A 17,660-nucleotide genomic window follows, 5' to 3' on the forward strand; every position below is an offset into this window, starting at 1 on the left:
TCAACAAAACACGTCAAACACCCCAAAACACCAGGAAATCAGGAAGGCAAAAAACATCTTCATATATTTAAAGGGACCTCTGCCATTAAGTTTTACATGAATTGAACAGGTCTTGCTGGAGTATTTTTGAATTCTGATTTTTTGCTGCTTCGGGACATAATAAATCTAAAAATTTTAGTTTTTTGTCTCTAAAAATAAACTGGACCAGAGAAACTTGTCCTTTATTAAACAGACCCCCAAATGAAGCATGGCAATAAATAAATAAACAGTATGGAAGAAATACTACTACTTACTGACAAATGATGTTTCTCCTAAGTATCCTCTGCGCTTCAGTATAACCTCTAAGTGTTTGGAATCTTCATTCACCAAATAGTATTCCTTCTCTATCGATATCCAAGCCCAGTTCAGCCGGAAATTCTGATTCTTTAGCTTGTTTCCTCCTACAAATAAAATGAAAAAATGAACATTTTTACATTACAGAAACTTCAAGTTTCAGCATACACCATTATACAGTAGATATTAATAAATATATACCTAACAACAGTGTCCTCAGTGTTCAGTATATAACGTATAAAACATATATTGTTCTTAATGAGTGCAAGAAACCATGAATTCTTCATGTCCCATTTAGGTCAGCCACCAATCATGCATGCACAGCTACCCCGAATTCTTTGGAAAATGAATAATGAAAAAAAAGTCTTATCAGCTAAAGCCGGAACAGGAACACAACATACAATTCGTTTTTTTCCATTATACCAATTAAGCCTTTCATCACTGATTTCTTTATCTTCCACCAGAAAAAATGGCTTTGCATTTGCACTTTTAGCTGTGTATAATTTCAAGACTTCAGCAGGGGATTATATTTTCATTGTCTATATCTATATTATTTTGCCTTTTTTAGCCACATTTAGCTTCACTAGAATGCAATTCATGTTACAAAAAACACTAAGAAACCAACCAGAAATTGCCCTTCAATGGAAAAAGCACATGAAATACTTTTTCTCTGCATATTTTCATTTGTATATCTCATTGGAAGCTGCCATACTGCTTACTTAAGCAGCAATAATCACATAGAGCTCCAAAAAACACAGATGGCTTTTTAAAGTACACAAGGATCACTTTCTTCTGTAAATCTTAATAGTTCTAATGTATCCTTATCTTTGGACATTCCTTATTGCGATGAAAATCGGGATTAAGGCCCATAAATACAGCATAATAATAAAAAATAGTTTAAAATGCCCAGATGAGATTTGCATAATTTGCACCTCTGCCCTGTCTCAATATTACAACTGATTATGGATAATCTCAGCGTCTGACTCATATCACATGTTGAATGCTCCTGGAGGAAAACCCTTTGTTGGGATGAGTAAAGAATTAGATTTTCACCTCAAGGGTAAATGGCTAATGCTTCAGTGCATTTCAGGAATGATAATCAGCTCCTATTGCTATCACTCATCTGAGCAGGCCTGTCCATATGTATGCCATAGCAGCTTTCAGTCACTGGGTGGGACATGCCAGTGAGTAATCCTAACCCTATAAAGCCACTCTTTAAGAAGCCTGTACACCTATTCCATCTCTATATCGGTATGGGATGGTCAGTGCAGGGATCCCCAACCTTTTGAACCTGTGAGCAACATTCAGAAGTAAAACGAGTTGGAGAGCAACACTAGCATGAAAAATGTTCTTTGGGTGTCAAATAAGTGCTGTGATTGGTCATTTAGTAGCCCTTATGTGGATTGTCAACCTACATTGAGGCTATGTTTGGCAGTGCACCTGGTTTTTATACAACCAAAACTTTCCTCCAAGCCTGGAATTCAAAAATAAGCACCTGCTTTGAGGCCACTGAGAGCAACATCCAAGCAGGGCCGGGCCAGATTGGGCGGGCGCCCCAGGCAACCAATCTGGTTGCGTCGCCCCCTCTACTGTGCGTGTGCCGTGCACGCAGACAGGGCTTGTTTCCACTCGCGCATGCGCACTGACAGTTGCCCCAGGCAACGAGTATGGTTGCGTCCTCCCCTTTACTATGTGTGCGCCACAAGCACACACGCTGACAGGTATTGTTTCTATGCGCGCAAGCGCACTGACAGGTCTTGACACTGCACACACCACCCACCCCTCATGTAAGCGCGCTTGTATGCACGCCTATCGCAGAATTTTTCAGGCTGGACTGGGGTAGGCAGCAGTTAAAGGTACGTGCTGGGCACCCTCCAAGCTTTGCGCCCTAGGCACGTGCCTACTCTGCCTACCCCTAGTTCCGGCCCTGCATCCAAGGGGTTGGAGAGCAACGTGTTGCAAATGAGCTACTGGCTGGGGATCACTGGGTCAGAGTAAGGCTTAAAGGGGCATTTACAAATGCAAATCGTGTGCTATCTGTGGCTAGCATTCACAATGTGGATGGTGTCAATTCCATTGTGCAAATGAAAAACTGCATTCGTTGGATGCGTTGGGTGAAAGTCTATGGCATCAACTGAGGCAACCTGAAGTAGGAACCCTGAAATCACCACATCAAGGGTGGCAGTAACTTCTGGGTACCACAGCCTTAATAGGTACACTAGAGCGCAATTCAGAAGAAGAGGCACGCCAGACATCAACTCAATATTAGTGATGAGTGAATTTATTTGTCCACCATGGATTCGCTGTGAAATTCCGAATTCGCCATGTGCAATTTTTTTCACAAAAATTCACTGCGGAAAAATTTGCCAAGAAAAAACGCCCATAAGAAAAAACGCCCATTGACTTTAATGCCTTTGGACAAAAAAGTCTCCATAAGAAAAAACGCCCATTGACTTAAATACATTAGGACAAAAAAGTTGCAATAAGAAAAAAACGCCCATTGACTTTAATGCATTAGGACAAAAGTCCATCATAAGAAAAAACGCCCATTAACTTTAATGCATTAGGACAAAAGTCCGCCATAAGAAAAAACGCCCATTGACTTTAATGCATTTGGACAAAAAAGTCGCCATAAGAAAAAATGCCCATTGACTTTAATGTATTAGGACAAAAAAGTCGCCATAACAAAAAACGCCCATTGACTTTAATGCATTAGGACAAAAAAGTCGCCATAAGAAAAAACGCCCATTGACTTTAATGCATTTGGACAAAAAAGTCGCCATAAGAAAAAACGCCCACTGATAAATGCATTAGGACAAAAAAAGTCGCCATAGTTGAGTTCATAACAGGTTCACACAGGTAACCACTGGCTTGCTCATCAGTCCAGGTACACTGTACAAGAAACTAAATGGAATCATCTACTGGTGTTCCAGATCAGAGTGAAGCCGTTGTACAACTGTGCGCAATAACAGCTGTGTTGGTGGGTGTCATAGTACTTGTGATCAAGTCTGGAAATATGGGTGCACTTGTCCTTCCAGAGGACAACTGTCTGACATATGGGTGTGCCATAATATTAGGCTATTGTCTTTCAAAGCTAAAGCTAACTTCCATATGAATGATAAAATGCCCAGATTCGGCATGTGTGCCATGAGGGAGGAAGTCAAGGCAATTTTGTTGCCTGAGCATTTTGTAGCTTCTTAGGAAAATGCTCTAAATTACCAGCCATTGGAACAAAATGCTCTAAAAATTGGCAGTCTCAACAAATATGTTTTCAGTGGGGACCATGGAGCTCCAACATGCTACTTGGTGCCTACCAATGTTATTCTGTCAGTTTGATAATCCTCAACAAGAAACCAAAGTAGTGTGGCCTTCAAGAAATGTAAAGCTAAATGGCTGGTCATTGTAAAAAAGGGAAAGTTGTGTTCTCATCATTCCCAGATACAGTCAGGTGATCCCAGTGGTGGCTAATAAAAAGGGCAACGATTTGGAAGTTTTTGAAAGCAAGTTGCCGGTAAAATGAAGTCCCTGTGAAAAATGTTTAATGAAGCAGTAGAATTCTTAAAAGACAATCAAACCCCCAAACGAATGAAAACCCCTACCCTACATAGTCCCCCCTCCCTGTTCTCCCCGCACAGGTGTTAATACCAGAAAATAGAGTCCTGCAGCGGGTCGGTTACCCGCAAAAACCTGTGGTACCCTGCGGGTTGCGGGTAGCGATTTTTACTCCTTTTTTCTGTTCACGCCTACTTCTGACCAGGCCCGGATTTGTGAAGGCCACCTAAGCCCGGGCATGCTGCCCAACCACACCCACATTGGTTCAAAAACACCCCATTGCTCCAGTCCAGATGATGAAAATTTGCACGAATAAAGGGAAGGGGACAGGGGCGACGAACAGTAGTGGACCTAGGGGTGCCCACTATGTAAATTACCCCTCAATGCAGAGTCAGCGTAGTGGAGCTCACAGGGGCCATCTTCATCGCTTCGAGAATCTTCAGTAAGTAATCGGCTTAACGGCGCATGCGCAGTTGTAGCAATAGTGCGGTCCTGAACAACTGCGCATGCACCAAAAGCCACGGAAATTGCCGAAGGGACCATGAAGATTACATCTGGAAGATGGCGCCCGTGAGCTCCGCTGCACTGACTCTGCATCAAGGGGTGATTAAAGACTTAGGGGCATTTACAAGTATTAACACCTGTGTGTGTGTGTGGGGGGGAACAGGGAGGGGGGACTATGGAGGGTAGGAGTTTTCATTAGTTTGGGGGTTTGGTTCTCCTTTAAAGAATCAGATGAAAGTGAGAGCAACACTGGCCAGACCAGGGATGACTTTGACATAGTTTGTCTGCTTGAATATATTTGAATATATGGACAAACACTCTCTTTTGGTTTTGGTAGCTTACTGCACAAAATATCTTCATGTCCTTAGCATTTTGATATTGATTGTATGGTCCGGATATGTAGGTTCATAGCATGCTCAGACTTTAACATATCTTGCAAATATATTTATGTTTAAGAGTTGTATTCCCCTTAACTGTGACCACAACCCTGCCTGGATTCTAAAGAGCAGCAGAAATGGGTGCTCACACAAAGACTAGAAAGCCAACCCAAGTGATGTATTTTTAGCCTACTCCATTGACTGGCATGCACTGGGACTGGCATCCAGTTACATTTAGCCTTTGCTGAATGTTCAGTGCCATAAAAACAGTAACAGGAGCACGGAGTCTATGAAGTCTGCCCAGGATGTTAGTCATGCAGGAATCAGATTATCAATAGAGGGTTCAGTACACAAGTACAAGGGCTGTGCCGTAGTACTGGTATGTCATTTCAGGTTATTAACCGCATGGAATATCATACAACTCACACAACCTACGATATTGTCTTTCCTTCATTCTTTCACAGTGTTCAAAAACACAACATTATTTGTTAAGCCTTAGAAACGCTAATAATGGCGCTTAAGGTAGAATTACAGTGTTTAAATATTATTCCCGCAATGCAAACATAAGAAGGAGGTGGGGAACAGAAAAGGTTGGGGAAATTGGAAAACAACTTGTGTTATAGAAAGAATGTAATAATATGTCCTAAAATGCTTTTTTTATTCAAGATACATTGGGCCAAATTCAATTCAGAGAGAAAAAGGTATCTGATGGTTTATCAAGTAAAAACCACAAGATTTAATTCGAGGAGAAAAAAACTTTATTCTAATTTAGTTACAGTTTTTTCCCCATAGACTGTTATTATATTTTTACACTAACATTGGTCTAGAGGGCTGATAATAAAAGACAAGAATCACTGCTACTCAAAAATATGTAAGCTATCCTATAAGATAAGTTATCTTGGGGGCAGATTTATCAAGGGTCGAGGTGAATTTTCGAATGAAAAAAATTAGAATTTCGAGCTATTTTTTGTGTACTTCGACAAGGGAATAGTCCAAATTCGATTCCAATTTGAAAAAAATTAAAAAATTTGAATATCGAAATTCATCATGTAGGGGCAGATTTATCAAGGGTCGAAGTGAATTCAAGGAATTTTTCAAAGTAAAAAAAATGTGAAATTCGAATTAATTTTTTAGATACTTCGACCATCGAATAGGATACTACGATTTCAAATTTGATTGGAAGTAAAATAGTTTGAATACTCGACCATTCGATAATCGAAGTACTGTCTCTTTAAAAAAACTTTGACTTCAATACTTTGCTAAATTAAACCTGCCGAAGTGCTATGTTAGCCTAAGTGGACCTTCTAGAGCATTTTTCTAAGTTTTTGGAAGTCGAAGTAAAAACATTCAATAGATCGCTGAAATCCTTCGAATCGTTTGGTTCGAAGAATTTAATCGTTCGATATTACTTCGAACGCAGGATACCCAAATTCGATGAAAAAAACTTTGTATTCGACCCTTGATAAATCTGCCCTGTAATGTCTCTTTAAAAATTCGACTGCAACCATTCGCCATCTAAAACCCGCCGAATTGCTGTTTTAGCCTATGGGGGACCTCCTAGAATCTATTTGGAGTCAATTGATGGACTTTGAAAAATCAAAGTTTTTTAGGGAAAAACCGCATCAAATTTGATCGAATGCGCTATATCTTTGATATGTACGATTCGAATTCGGCCGAATACGCACCTATTCGATCATAAATGTATCTATTCTACCAAAAAAAACTTCGGTTTGTCTTTTTGAATTTGGATTTTGAAGTTTTTTCAATTCGAAATTCGACCCTTGATAAATATGCCCCTTAATGTACTTTTATAGCCCAGCATATAACGAGCCTTCTGTACAGTGCAGGTTCAGTGTTTTTATAGAGGTCATGAAACATTTCTTATTCATCAATGTACTGTATTATTCTAGTAATACCCGAATTCATGACTCCAGAGAAGCCGCCATGAACTGTTTATAACTACAGGAATAGAATCTGTTATACAAAAAGTTCTGAATTATGGGAAGGCCATCTCCCACAGACTCAATTTAATCAAATAATTCAAATTTTGAAAAATGATTTCCTTTTACCTCGGTAATAATAAAACTGTGCCTTGTGCTTTATCTCATTTAAGATATAATTAATCCTTACTGGAGGCAAAGCAACCCTATCTTGTTTATTCAATCTTTATATGATTTTTAGTAGACTTGAGATATGGAGATCAAAATTATGGAAATATTCCTCATCCAGAAATGAATAGGTCCATAGCATTCTGGATAACAGGTCTCATATCTGTAGTGATGTAGTGATATTACTAGAGCCAGTTATAAAGATATATTTCAGTGTTTCTCCCATTTACGGTATATTTGTGTTTATGGTTACAAAAAGAGACTTGGGGGCATATTTACTTAGGGTCGAATATCGAGGGTTAATTAACCCTCGATATTCGACCGTAAAGAGTAAAATCCTTTGACTTTGAATATCGAAGTCGAATAATTTACTGATATTCGTTCATTCGAACGATCGTAGGAACGATTCGAAGGATTTTAATCCATCGATCGAACGATTTTCTTTCGATCAAAAAAAGCTAGGAAAGCCTATGGGGACCTTCCCCATAGGCTAACATTGGTGCTCGGTAGGTTTTAGGTGGCGAAGTAGGTGGTCGAAGTTTTTTTAAAGAGACAGTACTTCGACTATCGAATGTTCGAATAGTCAAACGAATTTTAGTTTGAATCGTTCGAAGTCAAAGTCGTAGTCGAAGGTCGAAGTAGCCAATTCGATGTTCGAAGTAGCCAAAAGAAATTCGAAGTATTTTTTATTCTATTCCTTCACTCGAGCTAAGTAAATGTGCCCCACAGTCATACTTGCAGATTTATCATCCATAGTATCCAATTAAACATCAACATCAGCAGTCAAATCATGAGATATGGCTAAATTTAAAAGGGTTCTTCACCCTCCAAAAGTTTTTTTAGTTCAGTTTGTTTTCAGACATTTCACCAGAAAATAAGTGTTTTCAATACATTAGCTATTAAATCGCTCAGCAGCATCTGTGGAATATTAGCAACTATTGTATCAAGTCTATGTGTGATTTTTTTTTATAACACTTAAGTTTAAGTGATGGGCAAATTTATTCGGCAGGCTCGAATTCACGGCGAATTTCCGAGATTCACCACCGGCGAATAAATTCGTGAAACCGTCACGAAAAACAATGGACACCAGCGTCTGTTTTTTTTGGACGGTGGCACATTTTCACCAGCAATTTTGCGCCAGTGAAAAAAAAAAATGGACGCCAGCGTCAAAAAAAGGACGCCGGCGTCAAAAATTTGTCACAGTTTTTTTCACGAATTTTCCAGCGAAACGCGCCAAATTCGCCCATCACTATTAAGTTTAAAGTTTCATTTTTCACTCAGGGATCGTCCCTGCTGAGAAGAGTCCCTAAGTTTCATTAAAGGCAGCTGTTAGAATTGATCCAATAGTTGCTAATATTCCACAGATGCTGCTGAGAAATTTATTCGCTAATGTAGCAAATTGTAACAGAATCTGCACCTGGATCACTGAGCTGCTAAACGAAAACACCAGAGGCAGGTACATTATAGGGGTTGTTCACCTGCCAAACATTTTTTCCAGTTTAGTTGTTTCCACCCGCGGGTCAGGGCCGACCCCTGGACAAAATGTCGTGGGCGGGTGCGGGTCGAGCTCTTCTCCTGCTCTCCCAGCGCCAGAATTTATAGACTTCTGTCCCGCCCCTTTTGTGACGTCACTGCAGGGCGGGAGCGTGTCTATAAATAAAGGGGAGCAGCGTGCAGGGTCGGATGCGGGTAGGGAGCGGGCGGGGTAGGGTTAGGTGTGGGTCGAGAAATTCTCAACCCACACATCACTATCGGTGACCAACCCTCCCAGAGCTGCTTTAGAATAGTTATGTGTGGGTCGAGAAAAACCTCAACCCGCAACCGACACGCAACCGACCCTGATCCACTACTCCCCAGCCTGCACCCGACCCTAACCCGGCACCCTCCCTTCTTTATATTCCCACCTCGCCCTGCTGTGATGTCATGGAAAGGGCGGGGCCAGTGTGAGTATATAAAAAGGTGCATGAGGGGTGGAAGTGGGGCAGAAGAAGGCTGCGGGTGGGGAGAATGGAGACTAAAGTTCAGCCTGAACCCGCCTGTGAGGACGTACTGCATAAGTCAGTCCAAACTGCCCGACCCACTGGTCCCGCGGGCTTCAGCCCGCCCGCACATCACTTATTTAGAAGGTGAAAAATTAGATTTTACACTTCAATATTAGAAAAATGGTCACATGTAGAAAATAGAAAGTGATTGGAAAAGTCTTTATTTCTGGTGATCTATCTGAAACCAATTGAACTGAAAAAAGTATTTGAAGGTGAAAAACCCCTTTTGGGGGGGGGGGGGGAAATGGTAAGCAAATGAAAAAAGTCTTTATTTTCAGTGAACAATCTGAAAATGGATAACATCAGAATACATACATTCTTAGAAACACCTTTTTATACAGGTATATATAATAAAACACCCCTTCACAAGGCAGTTACTTCCTTTTAGCTTGAAAACAACACCAAAAAGCAACTGCTCTGCTGTACAGGTAAACAATAAAGGGATCTGTATTGAGTGCCGTACATAGCAAAGAAGCAGCACTATGTTGATATTTAGGCCTAAATGACAAGTAAGATATAAACAAAAGCTAGCCAGGATAAGCTATCCCAGACAAGTTGGGGCATTACAACACCACACTTCAATCATTTGTCAATGCCGACGTCCACACCCTGTGCTTTATTTCCTTGAAAAAACACCTGGGTAAGAAAGACTTAAATATACACCGTGCGCCTACAAGCACTTTGTTAAACCTCTGGATATGCATTCTGGAGAGAAAAAAAATCTTCTAGCCTGCAGGTATATGTTCACACGACAGTGTAATTCCATCGGTGGCGCCAGACTATTTCCTGCCCAATGTCAAATTATTAGAAGAGTGAAAACAAGAGTTGTCTGTTTATGTCGTGATGTAAAAAATATTAGATGTAGCCATAAAACAGGAATGGCAAGCAGGGTGAATTCCAGTGGGCCATAAGTTTGGCATGCAGGCTTCAATGAATATTAACTAGGATTTTTTTTGCTTTAGGCCATTTGGAGGTAGTTCACTTAGCATGGAACCAAGGAAAGCATTCCATGCTATTGATGACATTGATCAGATTCCTACCATTCCTTGGCAGGCAGAAAGACTGAGAACAGACAGGACCCCATACTGTAAAAGAAAAGTCAATGGTGTGAAGGCATGAAGGTGGTCTACAAGAACAGAAAATAACTACACCTATTCATCGAAGTAGCTTCCTCACATCATAAACAGGTTTCATGAGCACTGCTAACTCCTAACGTGTCAGTCTGTCTTCATGTGAGCATGAAAGTCATTAGCCTCCAAACAATTTTGACATTTATGTGCGCGACTATTCTGACGCAAGCCCAATTTTTTCTGGTGTGGAAGATTTTATGCCATTGAATTTTCTCCGCAGTTTCAAATTTATTCCCTGTGGCAAAATGCAGAAATTTGCAGCGAATTCGTGCCTTGCAAATTTATTCGCCCATCAAGTGTCGGACTGGGCCGGCGGGACACCGGGAAAAAACCTGGTGGGCCCCGGCTCTTGTGGGCTGCACCAGCCCAGGTCCGTACCCACATGTGCCTGTTAATGCCGTCACCCCCTTTATAGGAGGTCGCAGCAAAATAAAAATTTTGTGCGCACAACCAAGGCACCGGTCGCATGTGTATAAACACGGCGCCGCACGCATGCGCAGACGTACAGCGCGCATGCCGGAGCAGAGACGCGGCGCACATGCCTGCGCGGCAGTGGGGTCGGAGGGGGGCCCTGGGGCAGAAGACCAGTCCGACCCTGCGCCCATCACTAGCCTACAGTATTGGCTGTACAATATCTTTTTTATTTAGTTTAAACAGAAAGAAAATAAAATATTTCTGATACTAAATGAAATATTTGTACTCTGAATATATAATCTTAAAAGATATATAATCTCCCTCTGGCAGGGAAATGCAAAATTCACATTCCACCATTAGGGATGTAGCGAACCGCCGCCGATGTGTTCGCGAACGCCGTTCGCGAACACCGGCAAAATTTGCGAACAGTTCGCGAACTGTTCGCGAACTTCGATCATCCGAAAATCGTTCGATTCGAACGATCGAAGGATTGTAATCGTTCGATCGAAGGATTTTCGTTCGAGTCGAACGATCGAAGCCATTGGATCGAATGATTTCATTCGATCCAATGCTTCGATCGTTCGATTCGAACGAAAATCCTTCGATTTTAGCGCTCGAATGGTCGAATGGTCGAACGATTTTGACGCGAACGCCTATTGGCGAACGTCGCGCGACGTTCGCGAACTTGCGGCGGACGCGAACAGCCGATGTTCGCGCGAACAAGTTCGCCGCAGAACAGTTCGCTACATCCCTATCCACCATATACAGTAGTGAAGGTAAAAATGGAATTTCTCTACTTTTAATGGATGATATACTGTTCTCTGTACATTCCTAAATTTAATGATTCCACACCCACAGATTTTTCTGCCAGACAAATTTTCTATATTTATTAGCTTTATATCTCTTTGCCTGCACCTTACCTGCTGCGAAAATATGTCTACTTTTATAGAATTGGAACAAGGTAAAGCTGAGCACACTCCCTCTTTTCCTCAGATAGCCTGGTGCACAATGTGAGAGGGTACGGCTTATATCCCAGTGAAGTCAAACTATAATTGTTAAAAGAACATAAACATAAATTCCAAGCTGAATCCAACCTAGGAATGAAATAATGAACATGCTGGTTGCACAAGTGCCTCTGAGTTCTTGGCTGGTATTATGTTTTCAGTTCACTAAATCTGACAGCTTAATCCAAGGATTTTTTTTTTCATCTTGGACCAAACCTTTAATTAAACAATTCCCTATTTAAAGGGCTAACATGAGTATCACATATTCCATAATAAGAACAAAAAATATGGGGCAAACTTACTAAAGGACGAAGTGACTAACGCTGGGAAAATTCGCCAGCGTCACGTCATTTCGGAACTTCGCCGATATACTCTAGCGGTACTTCGCTCCCTAACGCCAGGCGAATTTGCGCTCTGGGGAATGGACGCAACTATGCAAATTCACTTAGATGCGGATTTTACTGAACGTTACCTCTTGCGCCAGACTTGCCTTCGCCACCTCAGACCAGGCGAAGTGCAATAGAGAAGATAGGACTTCCTCAAAAAATAGTTGAAAATTTTTCTAAGTCCCAAAAAACGCTGGTGTCTTTTCCTTTTTTTCAGGGTGATAGGCTGCAAAAGAGCATAGAATTTTTTTGGGGGTAACCGGCTTCCCCCCTACATTTCCTAACATACGGCACATAAACTATACACTGGGCTCATGTGTAGGGCATTATAACAACTTTTATTTTATTTTATTAAGCTTTCCCGGGCTTGTGTAGTGTAATGTATTTGATGCAACCTATACGTCCATTGAACTTTAACTTCCCGCTGTATGCAAATAGTCAAAACTAGCGAAACTTCGGTTAGCTTGGCGCAGTAACGCTAGCGCAACTTCGCCTGCATTCGGTGCCCTGAACGCAACTTCGTATTTTAGTGAATTAGCGTTGTCCAGACAAATCTACACCTGGTGAAGTGTTGCGCTGTGAGCAAAGCCGTCGCTGGCGAATTTTCAGGGGTTAGTGAATTCGCCCCATACAGAATTGTTAAAAAGGAACTCCCCCCCCCACTGTATGTATTAGCTACGAGAACCTCAAATGGTTTCAATTATTTGTGCTTAATTATAATAGTTTTAATTATCATAACAAAAATTAATTATTTCTACTAATATTTAGCTGATGTTAGCAAAAACGAATTGCTGATGTTTTTTGAGAACTAAAGATACGTGTTCACATTTTCGCCTCTCAAAAAACAAATTCTGCCTTTTAGCAGGTTACTGTACAAGGAGAAAGCTTTGGATGTCATTAGTGAATTTATATAATATGTATGTATGTAACTGATGTCCCACCAGCAGCTCTTGTGCCGTCCAGTTTGCTAGCAGAAATGTGATGTCCCAACCCAAAAGTGTTGTACGGCTACAATAGAATTCTATAGAAATGCTAATAATGCAATCATGATTATCAGTTCAGAAAAAATAAAGTTAAAATTAACTAAAAGAAAACCTTAGTCTGACATTACCAAGTACAATTTCTGACTCATTTCACAATGCATGTCCGACCCTCCTAGCCACTGTGAGTAATGTGGAGCTACTGACAGCAGGAAGATTGCAGTAGCTTCAAGGAAACCTTTCATGATTCAGAACAGAAGGTGGAATGGATGCGCCAGCACTGAGCACAGCTATAAGGAAGCCCAAGGAGCAGCTTTGGATGCAAGCAGACATATTGTGTGCAGACATATTGTGTCTATTTGAATGCAGTTGTGGTTATAAATGAGGTAATCCGGGCCCCTCTGCTGCAATCCACTTTTTGCAATTTTAAATGCTCCTATAAACTTTTCTGAGCAATCTGATTAGGCCACATGGAATGTTGTAATCCCAGCAAAGATTGAGAGATAGCAAGGGCTATGGAGTACCAAGAGAACAGAATACCTCTTTAATATGTTGGAAACTGTATATGTACCATAATATATTAATTTCCCACAGCACTGACCACACCAAACCAAATTAATGCTCTGCTTATAGATTATTTCCCCTAAAGTAGTTATTGCTTTCCCAGTCTCGTGTTTGGTCATCAGGGTTTGCATTTTAAAAGAAAACCATCCCCAAAATGAATATTTAAGCAACAGATAGTTTATATCATACCAAGTGGCATATTAAAGAATCTTACCAAACAGGAATATATATTAGAGTAAACATTGCCCTTTTTCATCATTTACCTGCCTCAGAAATCACCTGACCAGAAAAGGGGCAGATTTACATATGGTCGAATATTGAGGGTTAATTAACCTTTGATATTCGACTGCCGAATGTAAATCCTTTGACTTCGGATATCTGATTTACCGCAAAAAATCGATTCGAAGGATTTTAATCAATCGATCAAACGATTTTTCTGCGACCAAAAAAACCTTAGAAAGCCTATGGGGACCTTCCCCATAGGCTAACATTGAGGTTCGGTAGGTTTTTGGTGGCGAAGTAGGGGGTCGAAGTTTTTTATAAAGAGACAGTACTTGAATGGTCGAATATTTGAACAATTTTTAGTTCGAATCATTCGATTCGAAGTTGAAGTCGTAGTCGAAGGTCGAAGTAGGCAATTCGATGGTCGAAGTAGCCAAAATAAACATTCGAAATTCCAAGTTTTTTTTATTCTGTTCCTTCACTCGAGCAAAGTAAATGACGTGTGGGAGCAAAGGGCAGAACTTTGTCTGTTAATTGGCTCATGTGACCTAACACATATGTGTGCCCTTGGTTTGTTTGTGTGCACCGTGAATTGTAGGATCCCAGGAGTCGGCACTTATTTCATAAAATGGCAGCTTTCTATTTAGGATTACCTAAGGGCACATAATACTAAAAAAAGTATATTATTATGAAAATGGTTTATTTACATGAAGCAAGGTTTTACATATGAGCTGTTTTATGCAGTTTATTTTTATAGAGACCTACATTGTTTGGGCGTACAGTCTTCCTTTAAGACCTATACTTTACGGGACGGTTTATAGCACTGCATATTAGGCAGATATGGCAGGTTGCCATACATTCTCTCCATACTGTATTTCACATTTTGTGAGCAGCTATAACTAACCACGTGACAGCTGGCAAACAGGGCCATATTTTTTCAATGAAATATGTCAGGATAGTAAATTTACATTTTTGAAATATCATATCATATTATAAATATAACATATTTTCCTTGAGATTTGCTGTATGTTACTTATCATTATAATTGTCTATTTATATAGCTCCAGCAGGTTGCACTAATAATTATATATGCACTAATATTGTAGCAAGCAGGAATGTTGTAAAATGAAGAAGAGAGATTGAAGGGTCCTTCAATGGGGAGCATACAATACACAATGATGTCTCTTTTTAACTGAACTTTCACTAAGTCTTTTGTTAAAAACATTTAGGGGCAGATTTATCAAGGGTGGAATTGAAAAATTTAATTTTTAAATTTAAATTTCAAGCTAATTTTAGTGTACGTTGACTAGGGAATAGGGAATAGTCCAAATTTGATTTGAATTTGAAAAAAATGAGAATATCGAAATTTATCATATACTGTCTCTTTAAAAAATAGACTTCGACAATTCGCCATCTAAAACCTGCCGAATTGCTGTTTTAGCCTGGGGGGGGGACCTCCTAGAACCTATTTGGAGTCATTTGGTGGACTTTAAAGGAACGGTAACACCAAAAAATTAAAGTGTTTTAAAGTAATGAGAATATAATGTGCTATTGCCCTGCACTGGTAAAACTGCTGTGTTTGCTTCAGAAACACTACTATAGTTCATATAAACAAGCTGCTGAGTAGCAATGGCGGAAATTGAAAAAAGGCTACATGGCACAGGATAATAAGTGGATAACAGATACCATTATGTTATACAGAGTTTATCTGCTGTGTAACTTGAGCCTTTTCTCCTTTGAATGACTGCCCCCATTGCTACACAGCAGCTTATTTTTATAAACAATAGTAGTGTTTCTGAAGCAAACACGTCAATTTGACCAGTGCAGGGAACACTGCATTATATTTTTATTACTTTAAAACATTTTTATTTTTTTATGTTACTGGTCCTTTAAAAAAAGTGTTGTTTTTTTTTTTTAAATACTTCGAATTGAATTCGATCGAATACTATCCAAATTCAATTTGAATGATCAAATACAGTCTATTCACATGAATTTAAAAAATTAAATTTTTTAAATAAATTTCGGTTGGTCTTTTTTATTCTAATCTAATTTAAAAAACTCCCATCACCTCAAAATTCGACCCTTGATAAATGTGCCCCTTAAAATTTTGTGACAATAAATATACAGGTATGGGACCTATCTAGAATGCACATGACCTGGGGTTTTGTTGATACGGTTTATTTTTGTAATTTGGATCTCCATGCATTAAGGGGCCCATTTTCTAACAATAGAATTTCAGGATTTTTTCCACTAATCTATAAAAATATGTAAAAAACACAAAAATCTCTATGACAAAGTTTCACCAATTAAAAGTTGTCGAGGTACTAATGAAAGTCAATGTGTTGATCTGTTTGGACTGCTCTAAATCAATTCAGACTTTTAGAGGTTTTCAGATTTATTACTGCACCGTTCATCATTTTTTCTCGTTCTTACTTTTTATAATTGGATCTTTTAATAAATTCAATAACAATCATGGTTTCTGAGTTAAGTCATGATTACAAAAACCTAAAATCACTTAAATCCTACCTTTAATAAATAAGACTCAATGTCTACTAAAAAAACATTTAAACATTAGGGGAAATATTTATCAAAGCCAGAATTTATCTCAATATTTTCTGCTACAAACTCTGATCAAATCCGCTCTGGTTTTTTACTCTTATTTATTATTACATTTTCCCTAAAATCTGCTTTGCGAGAAAAAAAAACAGTTTTCACAATTTTTTCAGATTTTTTATCTGATTTTCACAATTTTTTTGGATTTTTCACTCAGATTTCGTATGCTTTTTGCCCGAAAACTAAAACTTCTGGGTATTGCACAAAACCCAGCGCACATCAAAAAATCACTGGGACTACTACCATTGACTTATATGCAACCTCGACAGGTCTGAGATGCCGGATTTTCAGATTCAGACTTTTCCATCCTCAGGGTTTAATAAATTCCAAAAAATTCTTGATTTTTTAAAAGTCTGATTTTGTAAAAAAAAATCATGAATTTTTGTGATTTTTGCATTCGGAGTTTAGTAAATAACCCTCTACATAAACCCAATAGGCTGGTTTTGCTTCTGATAAGGATTAATTATATCTTAGTTGTCGTCAAGACACTGTTTGTTTATTACAGGGAAAAAGAAAATTAATTTTTAAAATCCTAATTATTTGAATAAAATAAAGTCTGTGGGAGGTGATCTTAAGGTAATTCGGAGCTTTTTGGATAGTGTGTTTCCGGATAAGTGATCCCATACCTGTATATGAAGTATGAACAATGTAATTAAAATTTAAGTAAATAGAAAATAATGACATGGATGTTTATACATTGGGTGATTTAGAGGGTAAGATTGCGACATTTCCCTTTAATATTCTTCATTTAACTGTTTCCAAGAAAGTAATGAAAAGCCATGTAGGGGGGGTTATAATCTCATCCTGTGGGATAGATATAATCCCCAGTAGGCATGTGTTTCACTTTAGTGTGGCCCAGCTATGCTACGGTGGTTTCTGACACAAAGGGCACAGGCTTTAAGAAGTTCAAAGAAAGGATTAGATGGGAAGAGAGTGCCAAAGTATAACCACTAATTACTTTTATAAAGCTCGTAATGAATCTTTACTAAAGCCTGAGCTATGATTTTGGAGTTATAGCTGCGCACCGCATGTACTTTTATATGAGAACTAGGAGGGCATTCTTTTCCATCGTCAGAGCAATTAGGGTATCCCACAGGTAATGTTTGCACTTGCGCAATTGTCATTGGGTAAATGAACTAATGGCTGGTTTGATGGAAAGAGACCACACAGGCGTCTGCTGAAATGCGCTTAGGACTTAGTTTGCAGTCATGCCTTTTGGCTATGGGGTGTGATGAACATGCATAACAGACATCTGCAAATATTCTGAGCAAACAAAAATGCACTGCTATAATGTATAGAAAGTGCAAAGAAGACTCAAGGCTGGTCCCAACCACGACTGAATTTATCCAGGCTGGGCTCTCATCTGGGAGACATTTTATATATCAGGAAAGTTTAACATGCAGCCCTCCAGCTACCAACATCTTTACAGCT

General features: G+C 39.4%; 1 protein-coding gene across 1 annotated transcript in view; it reads right to left on the reverse strand.

Moving 5' to 3' along the window:
• The window catches only part of frem2.S (FRAS1 related extracellular matrix protein 2 S homeolog), a 109,615-nt gene that overhangs the window by 56,383 nt on the left and 35,572 nt on the right, over window positions 1-17,660 (reverse strand). Inside the window, exon 3 of the mRNA XM_018250217.2 lies at window positions 294-440. Coding sequence (XP_018105706.1) covers window positions 294-440 — 147 coding nt within the window. The remainder of the gene's footprint in view (window positions 1-293; window positions 441-17,660) is intronic.

This window comes from Xenopus laevis, chromosome 2S, assembly GCF_017654675.1.
Source record: "Xenopus laevis strain J_2021 chromosome 2S, Xenopus_laevis_v10.1, whole genome shotgun sequence".
NCBI lineage: Eukaryota > Metazoa > Chordata > Amphibia > Anura > Pipidae > Xenopus > Xenopus laevis.